The 20,544-nt window shown below is 48.3% G+C and overlaps 3 protein-coding genes across 4 annotated transcripts in view; 2 read left to right on the top strand and 1 right to left on the bottom strand.

Moving 5' to 3' along the window:
* LOC124702060 (tropinone reductase homolog At5g06060-like) overlaps positions 1 to 10,261 on the top strand; it is a 78,490-nt gene extending 68,229 nt beyond the window's left edge. The window contains exons 1-5 of one of the 2 annotated variants that reach the window (XM_047234158.1): positions 882 to 1,079; positions 7,557 to 7,764; positions 7,925 to 8,141; positions 8,207 to 8,313; positions 9,918 to 10,261. In XM_047234158.1, coding sequence (XP_047090114.1) covers positions 982 to 1,079; positions 7,557 to 7,764; positions 7,925 to 8,141; positions 8,207 to 8,313; positions 9,918 to 10,100 — 813 coding nt within the window. In that variant the 5' untranslated portion in view covers positions 882 to 981 and the 3' untranslated portion in view covers positions 10,101 to 10,261. Of the gene's footprint in view, positions 1,080 to 1,177; positions 1,386 to 2,246; positions 2,464 to 2,567; positions 2,675 to 3,896; positions 4,246 to 7,556; positions 7,765 to 7,924; positions 8,142 to 8,206; positions 8,314 to 9,917 lie in introns of those variants that run through there. The other variant, XM_047234157.1, reaches the window with a different exon arrangement.
* Positions 10,262 to 15,199: 4,938 nt separating this feature from the next.
* On the top strand, positions 15,200 to 17,424 carry LOC124702059 (tropinone reductase homolog At5g06060-like). Its single transcript, XM_047234155.1, has 5 exons — positions 15,200 to 15,395; positions 15,466 to 15,673; positions 16,267 to 16,483; positions 16,552 to 16,658; positions 17,041 to 17,424. Exons 1-5 carry the CDS (start codon positions 15,298 to 15,300, stop codon positions 17,230 to 17,232), a joined length of 822 nt encoding a protein of 273 aa, XP_047090111.1. The 5' UTR covers positions 15,200 to 15,297; the 3' UTR covers positions 17,233 to 17,424.
* Positions 17,425 to 17,795: 371 nt separating this feature from the next.
* Positions 17,796 to 19,951, bottom strand: LOC124702058. Its single transcript, XM_047234154.1, has 4 exons — positions 19,798 to 19,951; positions 18,785 to 19,690; positions 18,499 to 18,654; positions 17,796 to 18,391 (listed from the first exon to the last, which is right to left on the bottom strand). The coding sequence occupies exons 1-4, from the start codon at positions 19,903 to 19,905 to the stop codon at positions 18,059 to 18,061; spliced, it is 1,503 nt and encodes a 500-aa protein (XP_047090110.1). The 5' UTR covers positions 19,906 to 19,951; the 3' UTR covers positions 17,796 to 18,058.
* Between the last annotated feature and the right edge of the window lie 593 nt (positions 19,952 to 20,544).

Here is a 20,544-nt window from a genome sequence, read left to right as displayed (position 1 = left end):
ATGGTGATGTGGCATGTGGCCCATCGGGCGGCCCGGTTGTCGTTGATCCTGAAGGATGAAGTCCGGCCCAGGAGAAGGGAGCCGGATCCGACCGACCTTTGGAGGAACCCGGATCCATGAAGGCCCGATAGGAACCCGGATCCGGGACGACGTATAGAGGAGGCGGATCCTTGACGTACACGGCAAGACATTGTACCGTAGTTAGGCACCCTGTAATCCGGCTAGGACTCTCCATGTAAACCCTAGATCCATGCGCCTTTATAAGCCGGATCCCGGGAGCCCTAGAGGCACAACCACAACTCATTGTGACAACGCGAAAGCGCCCAGACAATTCCAGACAAGCAGCAGTAGGCCCTGTCATCGTGCAGGTGTTCCGAAGCTGGGTAAATCACGTACCACCGTCCCGTGTGCACTCCGCCCTATGGCCCCTACTTCTTCTCCCCCTCGTGAGGATCCCTCCTCCGAGGCACCGTCGATTAGGCAACGACAAAAGTGGAGTTTTAGGTGAAAACAAATTTTGCTACAAACAAAACATTTTTTTACTACTTTAGTACATTATAGAAAAATGGAAGAGGGAGCTGGGTGATTTGATCAGACGGCCGAAAACATCCCAAATGGCTTGATCGGATGGCTGGGACCCGGGGATTAGTGGTGTGATTTCCGAGGAACACCCAACACTCTATGGTGACGGTGGATGAAGATGGACGATGTTTCGGGCGATGCACATGTTTCTCCAAGGATGAACTTGTAGTTTTACTACTTGTGAGTTTTATTGTACAAAATTGTTTGACGCAAATATTTATCTTATGTGGTGACCATATGCTGAAATATATGGTTACATAAAAAAGGTCAAACGAGCCTACCAAGTCCAGTTTCATCCGTGCTGATTGTGCACGGTACATTTCCGCTGGTGCTCATCGGTTTGTGAACAGATAAAAGCGCAGGAGCCGAAGAGAGCGGCCGGAGCCCGGAGGTTACCAGATGGCCGCGCCGGAGATGTCGGGGGAGCCGGGGGCGCCGGGGAGGTGGTCTCTTCACGGCAAGACGGCCCTCGTCACCGGCGGCACTCGCGGGATTGGGTATCCCTCGACCACCTCTTTCTCTTCACTGTTAACGCCCATATAACTCCGCGAGATTCCCTCGATGGTCAAGCTTAAGCAGCTCATGTGATGCGCAGGCGCGCGGTGGTGGAGGAGCTTGCGGCGCTGGGGGCGGCCGTGCACACCTGCTCCCGGAAGGAGGCGGAGCTGGGCGACCGCCTCAAGGAGTGGGAGGCCAAGGGCTTCCGCGTCACCACCTCCGTCTGCGACCTCTCCGTGCGGGACCAGCGGGAGCGCCTGGTCGGCGAGGTCGCCGAACGCTTTGGCGGCAAGCTCGACATCCTCGTGAGTTGGAACCGATTGCTCACTCGCGTCCGTTTTCTCGACCCAATCTATCTGCTAGAAATGTAGTAGTAGCACGACTGTTCCAGTTATTCACGCACGCCTTTGTACTATACCCATCCTACGTTACTAATGGTCTAATGGAGATTACTGAAAATACAAAGAGAACATGGAAAACAAACTACTGATCCCTTCAAAGGTACTTAATCCACTGGCCGGTGGAACTGTGCCATGTTAATCTTCTGTGCTAGATAGACCCCTACTTGCCAATTTCAATCATGCTGGTGTGCTTATTCTTGAGCTTTATTCACTTTCAGAGCTTTTGCTTCAGTTGGTCACATGTAGTATTATGTTAATCTCCCAAAGGAAATGATCTTTGTTATCTTAATGCTGCACAACATAGTTGAATTCAAGATCTGAAGATTTGTAAATACAAGATTGAGTGGAAAGAATTGTTGGTTGCACTACTCTTATGACAGATGCGATTGCTGAAGTTTAAAAGCGCAGCCACATAGGTCGATATTTTCCTTTTAAATCTGCATTTATTAAAATTTATCCCAGTTCACCAAAATCTGGGCTTTGTCAGAGTAAGAATTGATGCTGTAAGATGAACCGTTTGTTGGATCACCATTTCATTTCTTATTATAGTGCTCATTCCAGAACCTGAGTGCTTTTATTGATTTCTCTTACTTCCTTTACTTGCTCTTGAAGGTAACAATGTAGTGACATACATAAGGAAACCAACTATTGAGTGTTCTGTAGAAGCTTACAAACTTCTTATTTTGCGAGAAAAAGTTTACTCATTTTGATGGCCGCTAACCATTTGTGCCACCTGGCTCTGACTTTCTTCATTTGCTTTGTAAGGTAAACAACGTGGGAACAAACATAAGGAAACCAACTACTGAATACTCTGCAGAAGAGTACTCTTTTGTGATGGCCACCAATCTTGAATCTGCATATCATTTGTGCCAACTCACACATCCTCTTCTAAAAGCATCTGGCTCGGGCAGCATTGTTTTCATATCATCTGTCTGTGGAGTAGTAGCCGTATGTAGCGGCACTATATATGCTATGACTAAAGGTAACTGTTGTAGCCCACTGCCCGCATATGACTTTGATTTCCGGTGCATGTGTAAACATGATGTGTTGCAGACATATGCCTAACCAGGTTCGAGTTTTGTTTAGGTGCCATTAACCAATTAACCAAGAACCTAGCATGTGAATGGGCGAAAGATGGCATAAGAACCAACTCTGTTGCTCCATGGTACATAACGACTTCACTTACAGAAGGAGTAAGGCTCTCACTTTGATTCTTCTTCTGAAGTCTGCACATTAATTTAGAAATTATTATTGAATCCATGATTCTGACATATGCAGACTTCAGCAACTGTGGTTGTCTTGTCGTTATGATTCTTACCTGCTTGCCTAAAGGGCTAATTAACCATTATTCTACTAGTTTCTACCACATATTTATTCAACTGCAATGTTTCCTTGAGGGTGTTGTTGCATAGTTTGTGCTACTTCTTAATGATATTGGTGCACTGTGTAGTATCTGGACAGAGCTAGTTAACTCACGTACGACAGAAAACTTGTTTTAGTAGTTGTGGAAATTTGCGAACAAAGCATGTCTGTAATTTTTTTTTTTTGAGAAGAGCATGTCTGTAATTATATTCAAAGTACATGTAGGGCATCTATTAGGATCATGTTGATTTCAGCCTTTGCCTTCATTTACCATCACCGAATGAACACTGTGCAGGCTGTTTGATTTTTTGTTTTTGTTTTGAGATGGGCTGTTTGGTTCTCAGTGATATCTTTTTTACAACAAGGATTATAATGTGTATACCTTAGATCTTCAGGCATTACGTATACGCGTTACGTAGCCAGGAGAACATGTATGTATATTCCACAAATCCCCAACAAGTATGTTAATAACAATATACACCAGTTTATTACAGCCGTGCCTGTAGCAATTCAGATAACGAGAGTTTCGAGTATCGGTTCATGAATTCCTGTTGAGCTGAGGATTTCTTGACACCCTGAATAGATCCATTAATGTGGATACCTTGGTAGTGAGATGCCTAATGTTGAGTAGATCCTTGTTTTAGCTAACCGTGGTGCAAACAGATAAAGATACCCGCATAATTGATAATTATTTATAGTTGCAGTTTCCAGAACTAGAAGTCTTAGTATGTTTTTCTTTTCTTTGAGCAGCTTCAGTCCCTCACACCTGAAATATGCTCTGAAGTTCATTAGTAGAACTAACTCCCATTCATGTTCACTTGTATCTGTAATAGTATAGAGGCACATCATAAGTACAATTATTCCCGTCTTTGCTTCTGGAAATAGTACACAGAGCAAAAATTTGACAAGTTGAAGTTTTCTTTTCTTTTCACAAAAACTCTTCATGCACTCTTTTAGTTTGGTATCCGCCTACGCTCCTTGCGCTAATGATTTACTGGGAAAATGGTAACTGTGATCCCTGAACCCCTTCCCCTCTTATTGATTTTTATGCAGCTTTTGGCGAATAAGGAATTTGAGGCCTCCGTCGTGAGTCGAACTCCACTTAGGCGTGTCGGAGAACCAGGTGAAGTGTCATCTCTGGTTGCTTTTCTTTGCATGCCTGGTTCCACTTACATAACCGGCCAGACAATCTCAGTGGATGGAGGTATGTCTGTCAATGGGTTCTATCCAGCTTAAAGAGTATTCTCCCCCCCCAAAAAAAGCTTAAAGACTGAAGAGGCCATATCTCTGTTCTCGGCAAAACCAGAATAAATATTGTTGTAAAACTGAGCTCATCATGAATCCAGTATCCACGCTTAATGGCCATTGTGCAATTCAGCCATTTGAAGAAGCTCTTCGTGAACTCTTGTGGATTAGACCGTGTAATTCATCTTTTGCAGGTTGTGGGTGGTGTTTAAATGCATTATATCCTGTATGATGACACACGCTTGCCTAAAGAGCAAAGCCGGATAAGAATCACATGGCGATCACTTTTGGCACATTGAACAAAACTGTTGCCATGCTGGTAAACAGAAGTTGGGAAATGTTCCAACTCCGAACAACAGAAGTAACAAACTATCTGCATCTGCAAAATTCGGCGTGACAAACGCCTCTGAATTTGCTGCAACTGCATTCCCGCCCAACCATTCGTACTTCCAAATATATGTGGTGTTTCGAAGGGTCTGACCAGCACGAAACCTTCTGAATTTTGAAAATTTGAAAACTTAGAGCAACTCTAGCAGACCCCTCAAAATAGGAACTGTAAAATCACCGCAAAACAAATTTATGGGCACAAAATTCGTCGCGTAGATCAGACACCGACCTCTAAAATTTGAAAAAAGACTTTGCATGAGAAAAATATCACATTCACATAAGATGAACATAGCAACATTCAGTTTCACACATTGTTTGTATGAAATTTAGATCGCAAAATCTTATCTAATCTGCTCGCTGCAAACCCTAATTCTACCTAAATGGGGGGAGCCAATCTCACTCGTCGTCAGAGGTGAGGTTGACGAAGTTGAGGAGCTTCTCCTTCTTGTGCTGCTAGTGCTTTTGCTCAATGATGTCATGCCGCTCCGCGGCGAGCCCCTCCTTGAAGAAGAGGTTGTTGCCCTTCTCGGCATTCAGTTTCCACTTCTGCTCGGCGGCGGTAGTGCGGAGCGACCGTGTGAGGAAGCGCGAGATCAGCTCCTCCACATTGTTTGGAGCGATGTAGTCCCCTGAGCAAATTGAGCTCACGGATCCCTTGTCGATCACGCGGGCCTGAGTCAGTGGATGATGGTGATGGAGAACGGCGGTACCGTACGAGCTCTCCGCCTCCGCGTCGATCTCCATCTTCATCGGGAGCAGCGGGGGAGCACGCCTCTGCGCTATTTGCCACCCGCCAATTCAACGCGGGTGGCGCAGCAACCCGAAGTGGGTGTAGCGGTTGGAGCTGCGAAGGCGTGTCCCGTCTGAGTGCTTCTTCCACGCCTCATCGTCGTCACGAGCGGCGAGGGTTCTGCGGCCGAGGTAGGAATCCCGGCAGCCCACCTAGCCACCCCGACGACATTGCGTAGCTTCGGTGCGGTCGCTGGCTGTGAATTGACAATAGGGATTGCGATGGAGGGGGCGAGAAAATAATGGTGGGAGAGCACGGGTTTGAGCCCGTATCCACACCTCCGAACGGTACATATACGTACCTACTGCGCGGTGGATTAATCGTGGCCTTATACGAGCTAGACAGGATACATGGTATCTAGTCCAACCTAAAAAAAATTGATAAAGGGAATATATTAATATCAAACGATACCAATTACACTCAGCCTCTGCAACAACGTAACACACTAATGGCAGTACGGATGCACACAGCCAAAAAAGAGAAAAGAAAACTAAAAAATAAAAGTCCCGCTACAGTATCCTAGGTCTAGCAATAACAATACACCTACCACCAAGACAACACCTGAAATACAGACTCTCCAAAAGCGACGCCTGCAAGAAGTGAATAGTGCACCGGCAGCGTCGTCGACCGATCAAAGATCTTAGATTTTCGCCTTGAAGATAGTCCCCGCTCTCAAAACAATGTCTCCAACAAGGTCATTGCCAGGCACAACCAGTTAAGGCCAGAGCTTGGGTTTTCACCCTGAAAGGTAGGACTCTGAACTTCACCTGTGCTGCCGCCCCACTTTCATACCACTGCTGCGAATCTCGGAACACCAAGCAAGTTCCTCAACATCGCGAAGACTTGGACCTTCTTTAGCTAATCCTCTAATCCCGCCTTCATGATATTCTCTGCTTCTGACTTCACCATGGACCAAAAGTCACTTAATGTTAACTCAGAGCAGAGCTTCACGCCGCTTCCTTCGAAAACAAACGGTCGGAATAAAAGCATGAGTGCGCGCGACCGAATACCACCCGAACATGTGAACTCCTGGCAAAAAATGCACTATTCCATTCGCTATCGAGCCTTCCGAAGCTCATCACTCCGGCTAGATGAAGAAAGATCAGCATCTGGAATGTCTTCATCTTCGCGAAAGAAGAACCCTAGGACCACCACCATGAAAGCCGAAACGGACGGCCCCCACACCGCCGTCATGACTAGGAACCACAGTCCATCTTCCTCCTCCAACTCGGCCAGTGGAGGCCGGTAGCCGTCGGGATAGCGGCTACGCACGCCCACGACGCGGAGACGGCCGGCTGCTGCCCACCAGGATAGCCCGGCCGAGCCTCATTGCTGCCGCCTCGCGACCATGTACCTTGCCACTGCCGCCAGGTCCCACTGCCGCCCTTCCGCCCCGCCGAGTTCCACCACACCACCGCGTCTCCCGCCATGATCCAGGTGATGTAGCCGAAGGCCACCACCAGACCCGCCGTCCACCGTCGCCGCCCTTGAAAGACCCCGCCTTCGCGCGACGGGGAGTCCATGGGCGCGCCACCACCGCCCCTGCCTTTGGCAGCCGGGCGCGGCCACCACCCCCGACCCCGACGACGGCAGCGACCGGGAAGAGGAAGATCAACTGCCTTTTCTAGGGTTTGGGTCGTTGCCCGGAGCCGCCACGTGCGAGACAACCCAGGATGAAGATCGGATGGAAAGGGAGGAGAGGGGGAGGAAGGGGACGGTGGTGAAGGGTGGAGAGACGGCGCTGGGAGGGGTCGGGTGGGGAGGGAGGCGGCTGCTAGGTGGAAGGGCAGCTGGGTGGGGAGGGAGGCGGCGGCTAGGTCCAGCCTAAATAAAACATACAAAACCTATATCGGCCTGATTTTTATACTTCTGGAAGTTTTGTCTGGTTGCGCCACAGCACAGCGTGACAGCGATGCTAACACGACTTTTTTTTAAAAGCAAACTGACACATAACACGATCAGTTGGCCCTCCGTTGAGTGATTGTAATCTATTGATCAATCAATAAAGCTTTTTGATTTGCGAAAACAAAAGTATCTGCAACTCTCCTCGTCTTAGTTCGTGAACGAGTAAGAAAGAGTCAACGCGCCGAACACGCCGGCGGAAACCAGCGAAATGGCCGCGGCGGAGACCTCGGCCACGGCGGGAGCGCCAGGGAGATGGTCTCTACACGGCAAGACAGCCCTCGTCACCGGCGGCACACGCGGCATCGGGTAAACCAACTCCCATTACTAGTAACACTGCTCGATTTCGTAGAGCGGTTAGCATGATCAGGAGCTGGTGCGGTGAGCAGGCGCGCGGTGGTGGAGGAGCTGGCGGCGCTGGGGGCGGCCGTGCACACCTGCTCCCGGAAGGAGGCGGAGCTGGCCGAGCGCCTCAAGGAGTGGGAGGCCAAGGGATTCCGCGTCACCGTCTCCGTCTGCGACCTCTCCGTCCGCGAGCAGCGGGAGCGCCTGGTTCGCGACGCCGGCGACCGATTCGGCGGCAAGCTCGACATCCTCGTGAGTCGGAACTGAGACCCCTCCCGTCGATTACTGCATTCTTCATCGTCATCTGCCAATGCAGTATCAATAGTTGTACCTTTTTAGTGCGCGTGCTACAGTTTGCTCATCCCATGGTGTTACATCTATTTGTCTTAACTTTCTTCATGTGTTCTTTTAGATAAACAATGCGGGGACAAACAGAAAGAAGCCAACAACTGAGTATTCTGCAGAGGATTACTCTTTTGTGATGGCCACTAATCTTGAATCTGCATATCATTTGTGCCAACTTGCGCATCCTCTTCTGAAGGCATCTGGATCAGGCAACATTGTTCTCATAACGTCCATTGCTGGAATTGTAGCGCTAAATGGCGGAACTATCTATGCCATGACTAAAGGTAACATCTATAGACTATAGCACAATATCAAGTGTGCGTCTATCATGCATTAACCAGTTGCTTAGCTGCCATGAACCAGTTGACCAAGAACTTAGCATGTGAATGGGCAAAAGACAACATAAGAATCAACTCGGTTGCCCCCGGGTACATCTTCACTTCACTTATTAAAGGAGTAAGGATCTTGTGTTCATCTTAATTTATGGTGTATGTTCAAGCAAAAAGTAGTTGTAATACAAGTATTAGCATTTTTAGAACCTAATTAACGTATAATTTCTACTACGGAGTACATTTTGGTGTGAATGCTAGTGTTTTAAGTTGTGAAAGTAATCGAAAATGGGGTAAATCAGTTTTTAAAAAAAATATAGGGTGACAAAAGCATACTGTCAGCTTCGGCCTATGTAGAACACTTTAGTTGATGAGATGGGGTTTTATCGAGAACATTTTGGAGGAAACCTCTATTGCGAGGCGGCATGGTGCAGCGGGGTCTTGGTGGCGGGCGTTCCAAGGTGGACTCGCGTAGGGTGGAGGCGATGTCTGGTGCCATGGAGGCGTCGATGGCAGACTTGGCAAGGGCTATGCAGATCTCTGTCCTGTAGATGGATCATCGGTTGTTGGACACGAGGTGCTCGTTGAGGGTCTGCTGATATGGATGAATGAGTGCTCCTGTTTTGCCATAGGGTGACTTGGTGATGCCCCCGGTACCTACCTCGTGGGGTGGGGGACCGGGGGGGGGGAGTGATGACATTTTCTTCTCTCATTGTCAGGTTTGTAGGTGCTGTGTGGTCGTTTCGGATTGTCTGATATATGCTCTTACCAATTCTTTGTTGAATAAAATGCAAATAAAGGTCGTAGGCATCTCTTCAAGCCGGGGGTCTCAACCTCCTTTTCGGAAAAAAAGACGAGGTTTTGGGTTGAACGGTTGTGTCCATCTGTATATTGACTAGAATATAAAAGATCAAATCATAAATATAGTTTATTGGGTCCTAGTCTGCATCTTTCTTGGCAAATCTGTAGTCCATTTGCCTGTGGAGTGCTCAGTTTTACAAGTAACAGATTATTCTCCATCCTTCTTTTTAAGCCTATGTGCAAAGTCTCCTCGAGTACATGTGAGGGCTAGTATTTGACCCCCATGAAATGGAAACAACCCTGAACTTTCCTCTCATGTTTCTTTCCTTTTCGTGTGCAGCCTTTGGCAGCAAATAAAATGTTAGAGGGTGAGGGTGCCTTTAAAAGTCGAACCCCTCTTAGGCATATTGGAGAACCAGAAGAGGTGTCCTCTCTGGTTGCTTTTCTTTTTTTTTCTTTCTTTTTTTTTCTTTGTATGCCTGGCTCGACCTACATTACCCGACAGATAATTGTTTTAGCAAACGTTGGTGCAAACAAGATAAAGATACCCACATATGACATATTGATAATTATTTATCGTTGCAGTTTCCAAAACTAGAAGTCTTAGTATGTTTTTCTTTTCTTTGGAGAGTCACTCACACCTTAAATATGCTCTGAAGTTTATTAGTAGAACTGACTCCCATTCATGTTCACCTGTATCTGTAATAGTATAGAGGCACATCATAAGTAAATTTTATTAGTCGCGCCTTTCTTTCGAGAAATAGTACACAGAGCAAAAATTTGACACGTTGAAGTTTCTATTCTTTTCGGAAAAACTCTTCCTGCACTCTTTTAGTTTGGTATCTGCCTATGCTCCTTGCGCCAAGGAGTTACTGGAAAACGGTAACTGTGATCCCTGAACCCCTTCCCCTCTTATTAATTTTTATGCAGCTTTTGGCGAATAAGGAATTTGAGGCCTCCATCGTGAGTCGAACTCCAGTTAGGCGTCTCGGAGAACCAGGCGAAGTATCATCTCTGGTTGCTTTTCTTTGCATGCCTGGTTCCACTTACATAACCGGCCAGACAATCTCAGTGGATGGAGGAATGTCCGTGAATGGGTTCTATCCAGCTTAAAGACTGTCCAGGAAGAGGATATCTCTCGCTGTTGCCCAGGTGGCCAGTCATATCCTCTATTCTTGGCAAAGTCAGAATAAATGTTGTTGTAAAACTGAGCTCATCATGAATCAAGTATCCACTTTAATGGCCATTGTACAAGTCAGCTATGTGAAGATCTTCGTGAACTCTTGTGGTTTAGACATGTACCTTGTTATTCCAGTTAATTCATCTTTTGTAGGTTGTGTTTAAATGACATTGTATCCTGTTCCATCTAGTTCAAACAGCACCGTGCGTGGTCACTGGCACGAGGGTGAACTGGCCTGTATGACAGTGAGGGCAAACCTTCGCATGAGGGCATCTCCAGCGGCGCGACGCGACCGTTTGCGTCCGCTTTGGTCGTAAATGCGTCTGGCATCCTCTCCAGCGGCACGACGCAAAGTGACCGGGCCGTCCGCGGAGACGCAAACCTGGCCCAAATATGCGCCAGGTTTGCGTCTCGGCGGACGCTGCGCGGACGCGCAAAGTGTCCGCTGCGGTCTCCACCGGGCCCGCCTGGCAGCGAGCCTGCATGGAGGGCATCGCTTCCGCGGCCATCGCTTCCGCGGTCAGCGCCTCCGCGTCTGCGCCGCTGCCTTCGCCATGAATGCCGCAGCTTCCGTTCCGCGCGTGCACTGGCGGGCGGCGGCTGGGCTTCTGCGCCGCCTTCAATGGCATCGTATCCCGTGCGCGGCCGCCATTAAAAGTCCAGCGGCCGCGTTGCTCCTTCGCCCACAGCTCCACTCGCACCACAACCGCCGCTGCGCCATGGGGAAGAAGAACGACTTCGAGGCCTCCGGCAGCGGCAGCAAGAAGGTGGCGCTTCCCGTCACGGTGGGGAGGCTCATGCACGGCAAATGGGTGCCGTGCGACGCCTGGTCCGGCGTGCAGCTGCCTGGCGGCTGGCGGCTCAGCTGCCGCCGGGTGCCCATCCCTCCGAGTACTCGCGCGCGAGCCTGAGCGGACCAAGGAGATCCGGCGCAGGAGGCGATATCTGCCGGCGGACCTCCGCGCCGATCCGGCGTACGCCATCGACTCGGAGAGTTGGCGTACGTACCTGTCCACGGAGACGGACAGCAGACGAAGGGCTGGCTTCATGGGCGACAGGGATTATCCCTTCGGCCCTGCACCGCCGGCTCGTCGTCAGCAGGCGCCGACGCGTCGTCAGCAGGCGCCGACGCGACGTGAGCAGCCGCAACACAACGACCGCGAGGACGAGGACGACGACGACGAAGCCTACGCCGTCTACGACGACGACGACGACGACTACATCGAGGCGCTCGCGTACCATAGCGAGGAGGTGAAGGACGACAGCGAGGACTACGTCGGCCTTGTCTTCCACGAATGGCAGCAGGCCATGGCGGAGGGCCGGAACTTCGAGTTCCCAGACAACATGACGGACGATGAGATGGCCAAGCTCGGCCTCCTCGTCTCCGAGTACGACGCGTCGGTGCAGCCGCCGTTGCCCCGCTACGCCACCGCTGTCATGCCGCCTGGCCTGTCCGCCGATGAAGCCCTTCGACAGGCGCTCCTGGACTCGGCGGCGCCTCCTCCACCGCCGCCACAGCCTTGGGCGCCTCCCCCACAGCCGCAGCCCTGGGCGCCTCCACCGCCGCCTCAGCCGCAGCCTCCTCAACCTCGAGCACCGCGATCGCGCCCGGCGTACGCTCCCCCGGATGGCTACTGGCCGTGGGACGTACCGGAGATCATCTTGCTTGACAGCGACGAGGAGCAGCACGGTGACGATGCGCAGCAGTAGGCGTTTTAGGTTTTTTTTTATGTTTTCAAGTATGTAAGTTATGTTTCAGTTTTTGTAAATTATGTTTCAGTTCAAAAAAATGATTCGTCCTAAAAAAAATGCGTCGTGCCGCTGGAGCCACCCCCGACGCAAACGTACGCGCGGTCGTTTTCGACCAAAAGGGCTGACGCAAACAGACGCGCGCGGACGCTAAAATGCGTCGCGCCGCTGGAGATGCCCTGAAGAGCAAAGCCAGATAAGTATCACATGGTGAACGTTCTTTCACACTGCACAAAAATGTCAGCATGCTGGTAAACAGAACTACAGAAGTTGGGAAATGTTCCAACTGGGATTCTTCTGCTCATTTTTTGAATATATTAATATCGAAAAGATACCAATTAGACCCAGCCTCTGCAACAACGCACCACCCTAATGGCAGTACGGATGCACACAGCCAAAAAAAGAAAAAGAAAACTAAGAAACAAAAGTCCCGCTACAGTATCTCGGGCCTAACAACAGCAATACATCCACCGCCAAGACAACACCTGAAATACAGACTCTCTAAAAACGACGCCTCCAAAAAGGGAACAGTGCTCTAACACCGTCGTCGCCCGATCAACGATCTTAGGTTTTCACCCTGAAGATAGTCCCCGCTCTTAAAACAATGCCTCCAACAAGGTCATTGCCACGCACAACCAGTTAAGGCCAGACCTTGGGTTTCACCCTGAAAGGTAGGACTCTGAACTTCACCTGTGTTGTCGCCCCACTTTCATACCACTGTTGTGAAGCCCGGAACACCAAGCAAGTCCCTCAACAGCGCGGAGACTTGAACCTCCCTGAGCTAGTCCTCCCCCCCGGCCTTCATGAACTTCTCTTCTTCCGACGTTCATCATGGATCCATAGTCACTTGATGTCAACACAGAAAAAGAGCTTCGCGCCGCTCCCTCCAGTACCAATCGGTCGGAATAAAAGCATGGGTGCGCACAAACCGAATACCACCGATCCAGCAAACTCTAGGCAAAAAGCACTGTTACATTCGCCGGCGGAGCCTTCCGGAACTCAACACTCTGGCCAGATCACGAGTTCAGGCCTCCGGTAGGTCTTCCTCTTCACGCAAGAGAGACCCTAGGACCACCGCCTTTATTCAGGTCGAACCCCCACGTCGGCGACCATCCCGGGCTGGCCACTCCAACCCTCCACCGGCGACACCGTCGCCGGCTTCCATGCTTCTCCATCTCGCCGACGGAACGCGGTGATAGATCAATAGATCCACCACCAACCGCAAGCCGACCCTCTCCGGCGAAGAAGAGGGCCAACTCCACCGTCGTACCCAAGGTTGCTGCCCCGAGCGACCTCGTGTCGCGGGTGAAGCCCGAGATCTCCTCCACTCACCGAAGAGAGGCGGGGGGAGGGGAATTGGCGCATGCCATGGGCCTGGCCGCCACCCACCACCAGCCCCTGCCGGAGTGCTGCGGAGAGCCGACGGGAGGAGGGAGACCGCAGCGCAGGCCGCCGCCGCCCATCCCAACCGCGTCGGCCGGTCCACCAGGGGAGAGCCGACGGGAGAAGGGGGCGCAGCGCAGGCCGCCGCCGCCCATCCCATCCGCGTCTGTCGGTCCGCCATGCGTCGAGGAGGGGAGATCCGGCCGCCGTCCACCACGCGTCGACGAGGAAGGGCCCCCGCCGCCGCCATGCCCCGTGGGTCTTTGCCCCGGCGGCGCTACCGGCGGCGGTGGCGACGGTTAGGGCTGGGAGGGTGGGGTGCGGGGTTGGAGGAAACAGTTCAAGAAATGTCAACTCTACAAATTCCTTCGGATTCTTCTGCTCATAACTGATGACATCGACTTGGTCAAGAGGTGTGATGTGTGATAAAAGTTTGTGAATCAGCCTCATGTGCCTGATGAAAATCTCAAAACCATATCCATTACTTGGCATTTTGCTGGAGGCATGACTCATCTCTAGTGATCGTGGACAAATTCTTCATGTGGGTTGAAGCTAAGCCATCAAAACTAGACGGTGACTAAGTTTATCAAGGAGTGGAGTTAATTTTTTGTACGTCTATACACATAGCATCATCATCGATAATATCTCCAACTTCACTAAGGAAAAGTTCAGAAAGTACTACACTACAGACGCACATATATACGACTCGAACTAGCCTTAGTTGCACATACCGAGTTCAACGGACAAGCGAAACGCGCCAATCAGATGATCCTTAAGGGAATCAAGCCACGCCTACTCACACTCCTTGAGCGAGTCACGTGTGCTTGGATCGACGAATTCCCATCAATGCTTTGAAGCATCAGGAGAACTCCTAACATATCAATAAAGATGACCATGCCCATCGACATCATAGACAGACAACTCTCTGCGAATCACCGAATATGTTGAGGTGAGAAATGTCTCAACTCGATAAGACGAGATGGACTCATAGAAGAGGCATGAGATCTCGCCGCATCTAGATCAACAATCTACCAGTAAGACTTGCACCCCTACCATACCTGCCAAGTCAAAGGCCGTACTTTCGTTGAAGGCGACCTAGTGTTGCGCTTGATCTAGAAAAAGGACAGGTTGCACATGTTTTTCTCCCCTTGGGAGGGATGCTTTGTCGTTAGCTGAGTTCTGGACAACCAAAGCTATTATCTTGTTGACATCCACGATAGGTTCAAGAATGTAGGAGAGAAATGCAAACGATTGGAGGCTGAAGAGAAGCCCAGACCATGAAACATTAAGTTGTTGGGTCCGTTCCACTATCAAACAACTAGTGCAAAACGTGGTGTGACAAAGCCGTCTGAATTTGCTGCTGCCGTATTCTCGCCCATCATGCGTACTTCCAAATACATATTCTCTCTGATTCATAATAAGTTTAAACCGAAACCTTAACACTTATTATGGATTGTAGGACGTATGATTTTCAGAAGAGTCTGACCAATAGGAAACCTTCTGAGTTTTGAAAGCTTAGAATGTCAAATTTCATAGTTGGAGATAAGAGCTGAAACTGAAATTTTTGTCTTTGCTGCAGACTTGTAGTACTCCATATATGTAGCTTAGAATGTCAATTTTCATAGTTGGTACCACCTTACTAGACAAGGCTAAAGCATGAGAGCGATACGTAACAAGATCAGTTGGCTCCTTGTGCGAGATAGCACGAGTAATGCTACACCTACGAAAATCACTTACGGAAATCACCTACGGACTCACTTTGTGCATAGCAGCCAGGAAAGAGAGATCCTATTTTCGCGCACAGAATCCAAACCAAACCAACACATTTGTTCCACGTCACTCCGTACGTGCTTTTGTAACCAAAACAGTCCGTAGGTCTAGGATTCTATACCAGTGTCTGCAGCTCCAGTCGTGAACAAGTGAACAACTCTGCTCGTCTTGGTTCCTGAAAGAGCAAAGTAAGTCAACGCCCCGAACACACCGGCGGGAACCAGCGACATGGCCGCGGCGGCGACCTCGGCCACGGCGGGAGCGCCAGGGAGATGGTCTCTGCAAGGCAAGACGGCCCTGGTCACCGGCGGCACACGCGGCATCGGGTAACCCAACTCCCACTGCTAACACCGCGCGATTTCGTCCAACGGTTCGTGAAGCTGGTGCGGTGAGCAGGCGCGCGGTGGTGGAGGAGCTGGCGGCGCTGGGCGCGGCCGTGCACACCTGCTCCCGGAAGGAGGCGGAGCTGACCGAGCGCCTCAAGGAGTGGGAGGCCAAAGGATTCCGCGTCACCGTCTCCGTCTGCGACCTCTCCGTCCGGGAGCAGCGGGAGCGCCTGGTCCGCGACGTCGGCGACCGGTTCGGCAGCAAGCTCGACATCCTAGTGAGTCGGAACCAATCCCCCATCCAGTCAGTTTCATCGTTTCGGAGTCACAGTGTCAATGCAAATATGCAATGCAGTATCCATAGTTGTACTGTACCATATCTGTCAGTAAAATACAATGGTGTTTACACTCCTTCAGTTACCCAGTTGTAGACCAAGGTTGGCAAGTGGTGTTTACAGTACTTCAGTTACCCGGTTGTTTGTCCCTTAATGTTTTGACTGCATTTTGTTCCGCTGACCTCCTGAAAAGATTTCTGCGCCTCACATTTCAATGCTACAACCTATTGCAGTTCTCAATGTTTGAAATTTGGAATTTACTCCTCAAAGTTTTCATTTGGGATCCAAATTCTTTGGTTCCTTTTCACAAAACTATAGATCGATGCTGCAAATATATGTGGGGAACTAGAATACAAGGAACCAATGGGTTCAATGCATATGGCCTTTTTCACGGACTCACAATGCAACTCTGTGCATTTCCCGTTTGTTGATTAACATTGTATGTACATTTTTAGTTTGCGGGCTACAGTTAGCTCATCGCATGGTGTTAAATCTTCTTGTTGATGTATCCTGACTTTCTTCATTTGTTCTCTCAGGTGAACAATGTGGGGACAAACATAAGGAAGCCAACAACCGAGTATTCTGCAGAGGATTACTCTTTTGTGATGTCCACTAATCTTGAATCTGCATACCATTTGTGCCAACTTGCGCATCCTCTTCTAAAGGCATCTGGAGCAGGCAGCAATGTTCTCATAACTTCCATTGCTGGAATTGTAGCGCTATATAGTGGAACTATCTATGCCATGACTAAAGGTAACAGCTATAGCACACTATCAAGTATGTGTCCATTAGGCATTAACCATTGATAAGCTGTTGCTTAGGTGCCATGAACCAGTTGACCAAGAACTTAGCATGTGAATGGGCAAAAGACAACATAAGAACCAACTCTGTTGCCCCAGGGTACATCTTCACTTCGCTTATTGAAGGAGTAAGAATCTTACCTCTGTTTCTCATAATTTATCTTGTATGTTCATGCGAAAAGTAGTTGTAATACATGTTTATAACCCTGTATACATTAGTTATAACACCAGAAATGTATTAAGAGTACCTGCTTATCCATTTGTGTCCATCTATGTTGAATAGAAAATATAAGGTTATATCATAAATATAATTTATTGGCTCCTTGTCAAAGCTGTACTCCATCTACATGTGGAGTTCTCAGTTTTACACAAAAAGATTATTCCCCATTCTCCTTTCTGAGCCTATGTGCAAATTCTCCTTGACTACATGTGAGGGCAAGTATTTGACCCCCATGAAATGGAAACAACCTTGTACTTTCCTCTCATATTTCTTGTCTTTTTTGTGTGCAGCCTCTGGCAGCAAATAAAATGTTAGAGGGTGATGTTAAGAGTCGAACTCCTCTTAGGCGTATCGGAGAACCAGAAGAAGTGTCATCACTAGTTGCTTTTCTTTGTATGCCTGGCTCGACTTACATTACCGGTCAGACGATCTCCGTTGATGGAGGAATGAGTGTCAATGGGTTTTATCCAACTCTGGACTGAGGAGCGAGGACTATTAAGCAGAAGTTGTGTGCTCATCTCGTCAAGAAAACTGCCATATCTGATGTTGTTGGCTTTTAGAATAAACTGATGTTGTTGGCTGTTAGAATTGTCATATGTGTGTAGCTTGTCATATGCTAGCTACCAGACTGCAGCTTGTCACCCTAAATAAAATGGCGGGTTTGCCCTTATCAATTAAATGGAGTATTGGCAATTCCATGCATGTGGCCATAATAGCATGCGAGTATGCAAGTATGGCTAACCTACGGGTTGGTGCCAATTATAAGAGAAAGCGCATGCAAGTATGCAAATGTAAAGAGTACTGAGAGAGTTGGGTATGCGTTCGATCGATTGGGCAAGCTGTCCAAGCCACACCCGTAGGGAACAAATCCCTCAAACGAAATAAAGCCTGCTCCAAATCTAGGTCACTTATTTTAGAACGGAGTTAGTACTTGGCAAAGTCATTGCCGACTGTGGCACTCGGGAACGCAGACTCACAGACCCAATCAATCAACCGAGAAGAATTATTTGCTTGCATATATAAGAGTTACAATAATAAGTTGCTTTCATTAAGAGTACCACGCATCAGTTCACCACTAGTAGTGCCTGCTTCTGTTCATACTACAAAATCAAATAAGATCAAACATAGAATAAAAACGTAAATCCAGATTGCGCACAAAGTTCAGACAATACAACTCTTTTTTTTTGCGTGTGCACATAACAGTCGTTAATTCTCAAAAAGCTTAGGATATCTTTTGGACGGAAGCTCCTGAACGAACGATTAACCCCATGCCAATACATCCATCTTCCACATCTATAACATTATTAATCACAAAATGGTGAGGATGTGACCAAATTCCTCCCTGTCAAGGTGTTCCTTCGCAAATACCCTGTTCCGACTGATGTTGTATGAAGCCCCTTTTCTACTACCGGCCTTGCTAGCCGAATAGATACTATCGGTGTAAGGATCCCCATATGAGACTGGATCAACTACCATACGTTCAAGCACAGTAGCATTCTCAAGCATGTAGAGCGTCACCTCAGCCAGCCCCAATGCATCACAAAATCCAGATATGTAGACACTGTTGAGGTGATGATGCTGAGGCCCTTGTGCGGCCTTCGTCACCCTCGGAGAAGGAAAGCTGCCTGTATAACGACCGAGCTGCACACATACAGACATTAATTTTAATATACATCTTCATTCAAACGGAAAAGTCAAACAACAGAAACAGAAGAAATTATCCTAATTTGAACAGTTGAATCACTTACATGCAGTTCCAATTCTTCTAAGAGAGGCGCTGATTGCAAGATATTAACCAATACCAAAAACAGACTTGTATCATATGGCTCGTTGAAGATCTCAAGGTTCATGTTCAGATGCCTCAAATTGATGAAGCTAGTCTGGGTGTTACTGAATCTTACCAACTGGAACGAAAGCGTTACACAGCAACAGAAATATAGTTATTAATTTGAGATTGACCAAGGTTTCAAGTCTGAATGTAAATATTGTTATGGCCAAATTAAAGAACAAAATGAGGTTCTTTCTAGAGCAAACCTGAGCAAAATTCAATAGTGCAACTAGTTTATGCACATGAGGAATTGTAGTTGGAAGCTTGGGGAATGCATAGTTCAACTCAAAATCGCCAATGTTGATAACACTGAGCCTCAAGTTTGACACAAAGGTTGCTTCTGACAATTTCAAACATTCAGCAAGCACAATTTGCCTGTGATATTCATCAAACTCAAATTTGGCAAGATTCGGCGCATGCAACTCAATCATTTCCAGGTGACAATAGCGCACACGTAGGCACTGCAACCGGGATAGCTCTTGCCGTATGCATAAACTTGTCAAGGAGCAGAACTCTATGCTTAAACTCTCAAGGAAAGCACAACTTAGCAACAGACTGTACAAATCAGCTTCACTGATGGACACCTTATTAAGTGCAAGTTTCGTAAGGTTTGTGATACCACAGAAATTGGGTGGCAGCTTTAAACGTACATAACCCAGCTCAAGAGACTTGATACAAGAGCCAATTGGGCCACCAAGATTGCGCAGAGGAAAAACGTACTTGTCACTTTCACGGCCAGTCGATGTCCGTTCCATCGTGAAATCAAGAGCAATGTGCTTGGACCTTGACGCGGTGGAAAATTTAATCCATTTATCAATGTGATACTTATGCCTTCTGCCAAGACAGAATTTGATGACAAACTTATCAAGTGTAGTGGTAGTTGTAGTCGAAGTAGACCATAGTGGACGCAATAGCTTGTCTACTTTGGTGATGAATTTGGTAGTCTCCGGATGCTGGTAAGTACGCCATGCCACGGTTTTGCCAAAGAAGGTCTTTTGGGTGAGCACCAGGTCTGGATGGCAGATCCTTAACCGTATCCATTCATGAGAAAGTGTACTCAACCTCACGACTTCTTTGAGTGATAAGCGTGATAGTATGTGCCGGAGAACGTCCTGCGACAATCATGATCAGTCAAGTAGCGATGGTAGTTCAGTAGTCATGCTTCTTGTTACTGTTAGTCATGATTTAGCAGAGTAGATAAGCAAGACATGTGGCTTACAGGGGGTAGAAGCTGAAGCTGCATCGCTGCTACCTTCGATTCCTCCACCCTAGTGGAAGCATCCCTCTTGTTTCTGACGGACCGTTCTTGACTGGTTCCTTTATCCATCAGGGCTCACTGATAGATAGATAGAACTATCTATGTACCAGCGAAGTACAACAAGATAAAGCATCATTATTATCAGTATTTGGAACTGGAATATATAAACTACTCTGTTCAAAACTAGTCGAGGCAACTTTTTCCAAAATGAGAGGAACCTACAAACTGAAACGCGCCTACCTATACAGTATATCTAGACCAAATCTGCGGCAACTACTAACTTGGAACGAAGTGGATATTAATTAAGGAGAAAAGTTTGCATTGTAAATAACACACGCCACACACAGGGCGGCGCTCAACTCAATGCAACTAAATCTAGCGATCTTATTGGGCTAGAGGATTATCCAACCAGCTAACTTTGTGACCCTGCAACTGTACAACAATTGCCTGAACACCCTGGATCACCCCAGCTATGAGGGACGAATTCAGCACCTTGGATTGTTTTGCCGTAACAGTAGTAGTGCAGTGGATTTACACGATGGCTGGACAATCAGCCAAGTGCAGGGCAAGCATCATTGTTGCTTCAGATTGGCAGCAAGCAATCGTGTGTCGCACCAACTCAATTTTGTTTTAGGGCAAAAGTTCGTCCTTGATCGAACAGCATTTAACAGATGTGAGTGGGTTGGGGTGGGGTGGGGTGGGGGGCTC

The sequence above is a fragment of the Lolium rigidum genome, chromosome 3, assembly GCF_022539505.1.
Source record: "Lolium rigidum isolate FL_2022 chromosome 3, APGP_CSIRO_Lrig_0.1, whole genome shotgun sequence".
In the NCBI taxonomy this organism is placed as follows: Eukaryota; Viridiplantae; Streptophyta; class Magnoliopsida; order Poales; family Poaceae; genus Lolium; species Lolium rigidum.
Note: the sequence above shows the minus strand (reverse complement) of the source record. Positions and strands in the feature narration are given on the sequence as shown.

Bases quoted from the DNA above. Each gene is read 5' to 3' on its own strand.
- LOC124702058 (XM_047234154.1), bottom strand. From the start codon at position 19,905: ATGGATAAAGGAACCAGTCAAGAACGGTCCGTCAGAAACAAGAGGGAT. The intron at 19,691-19,797 runs GTAAGCCACATG...TGATTGTCGCAG, and splicing joins AGCTTCAGCTTCTACCCCCT to GACGTTCTCCGGCACATACT. The intron at 18,392-18,498 runs GTAAGTGATTCA...GTATGTGTGCAG, and splicing joins TAGAAGAATTGGAACTGCAT to CTCGGTCGTTATACAGGCAG.
- LOC124702059 (XM_047234155.1), top strand. From the start codon at position 15,298: ATGGCCGCGGCGGCGACCTCGGCCACGGCGGGAGCGCCAGGGAGATGG. The intron at 15,396-15,465 runs GTAACCCAACTC...TGCGGTGAGCAG, and splicing joins GGCGGCACACGCGGCATCGG to GCGCGCGGTGGTGGAGGAGC. The intron at 15,674-16,266 runs GTGAGTCGGAAC...TTGTTCTCTCAG, and splicing joins GCAGCAAGCTCGACATCCTA to GTGAACAATGTGGGGACAAA.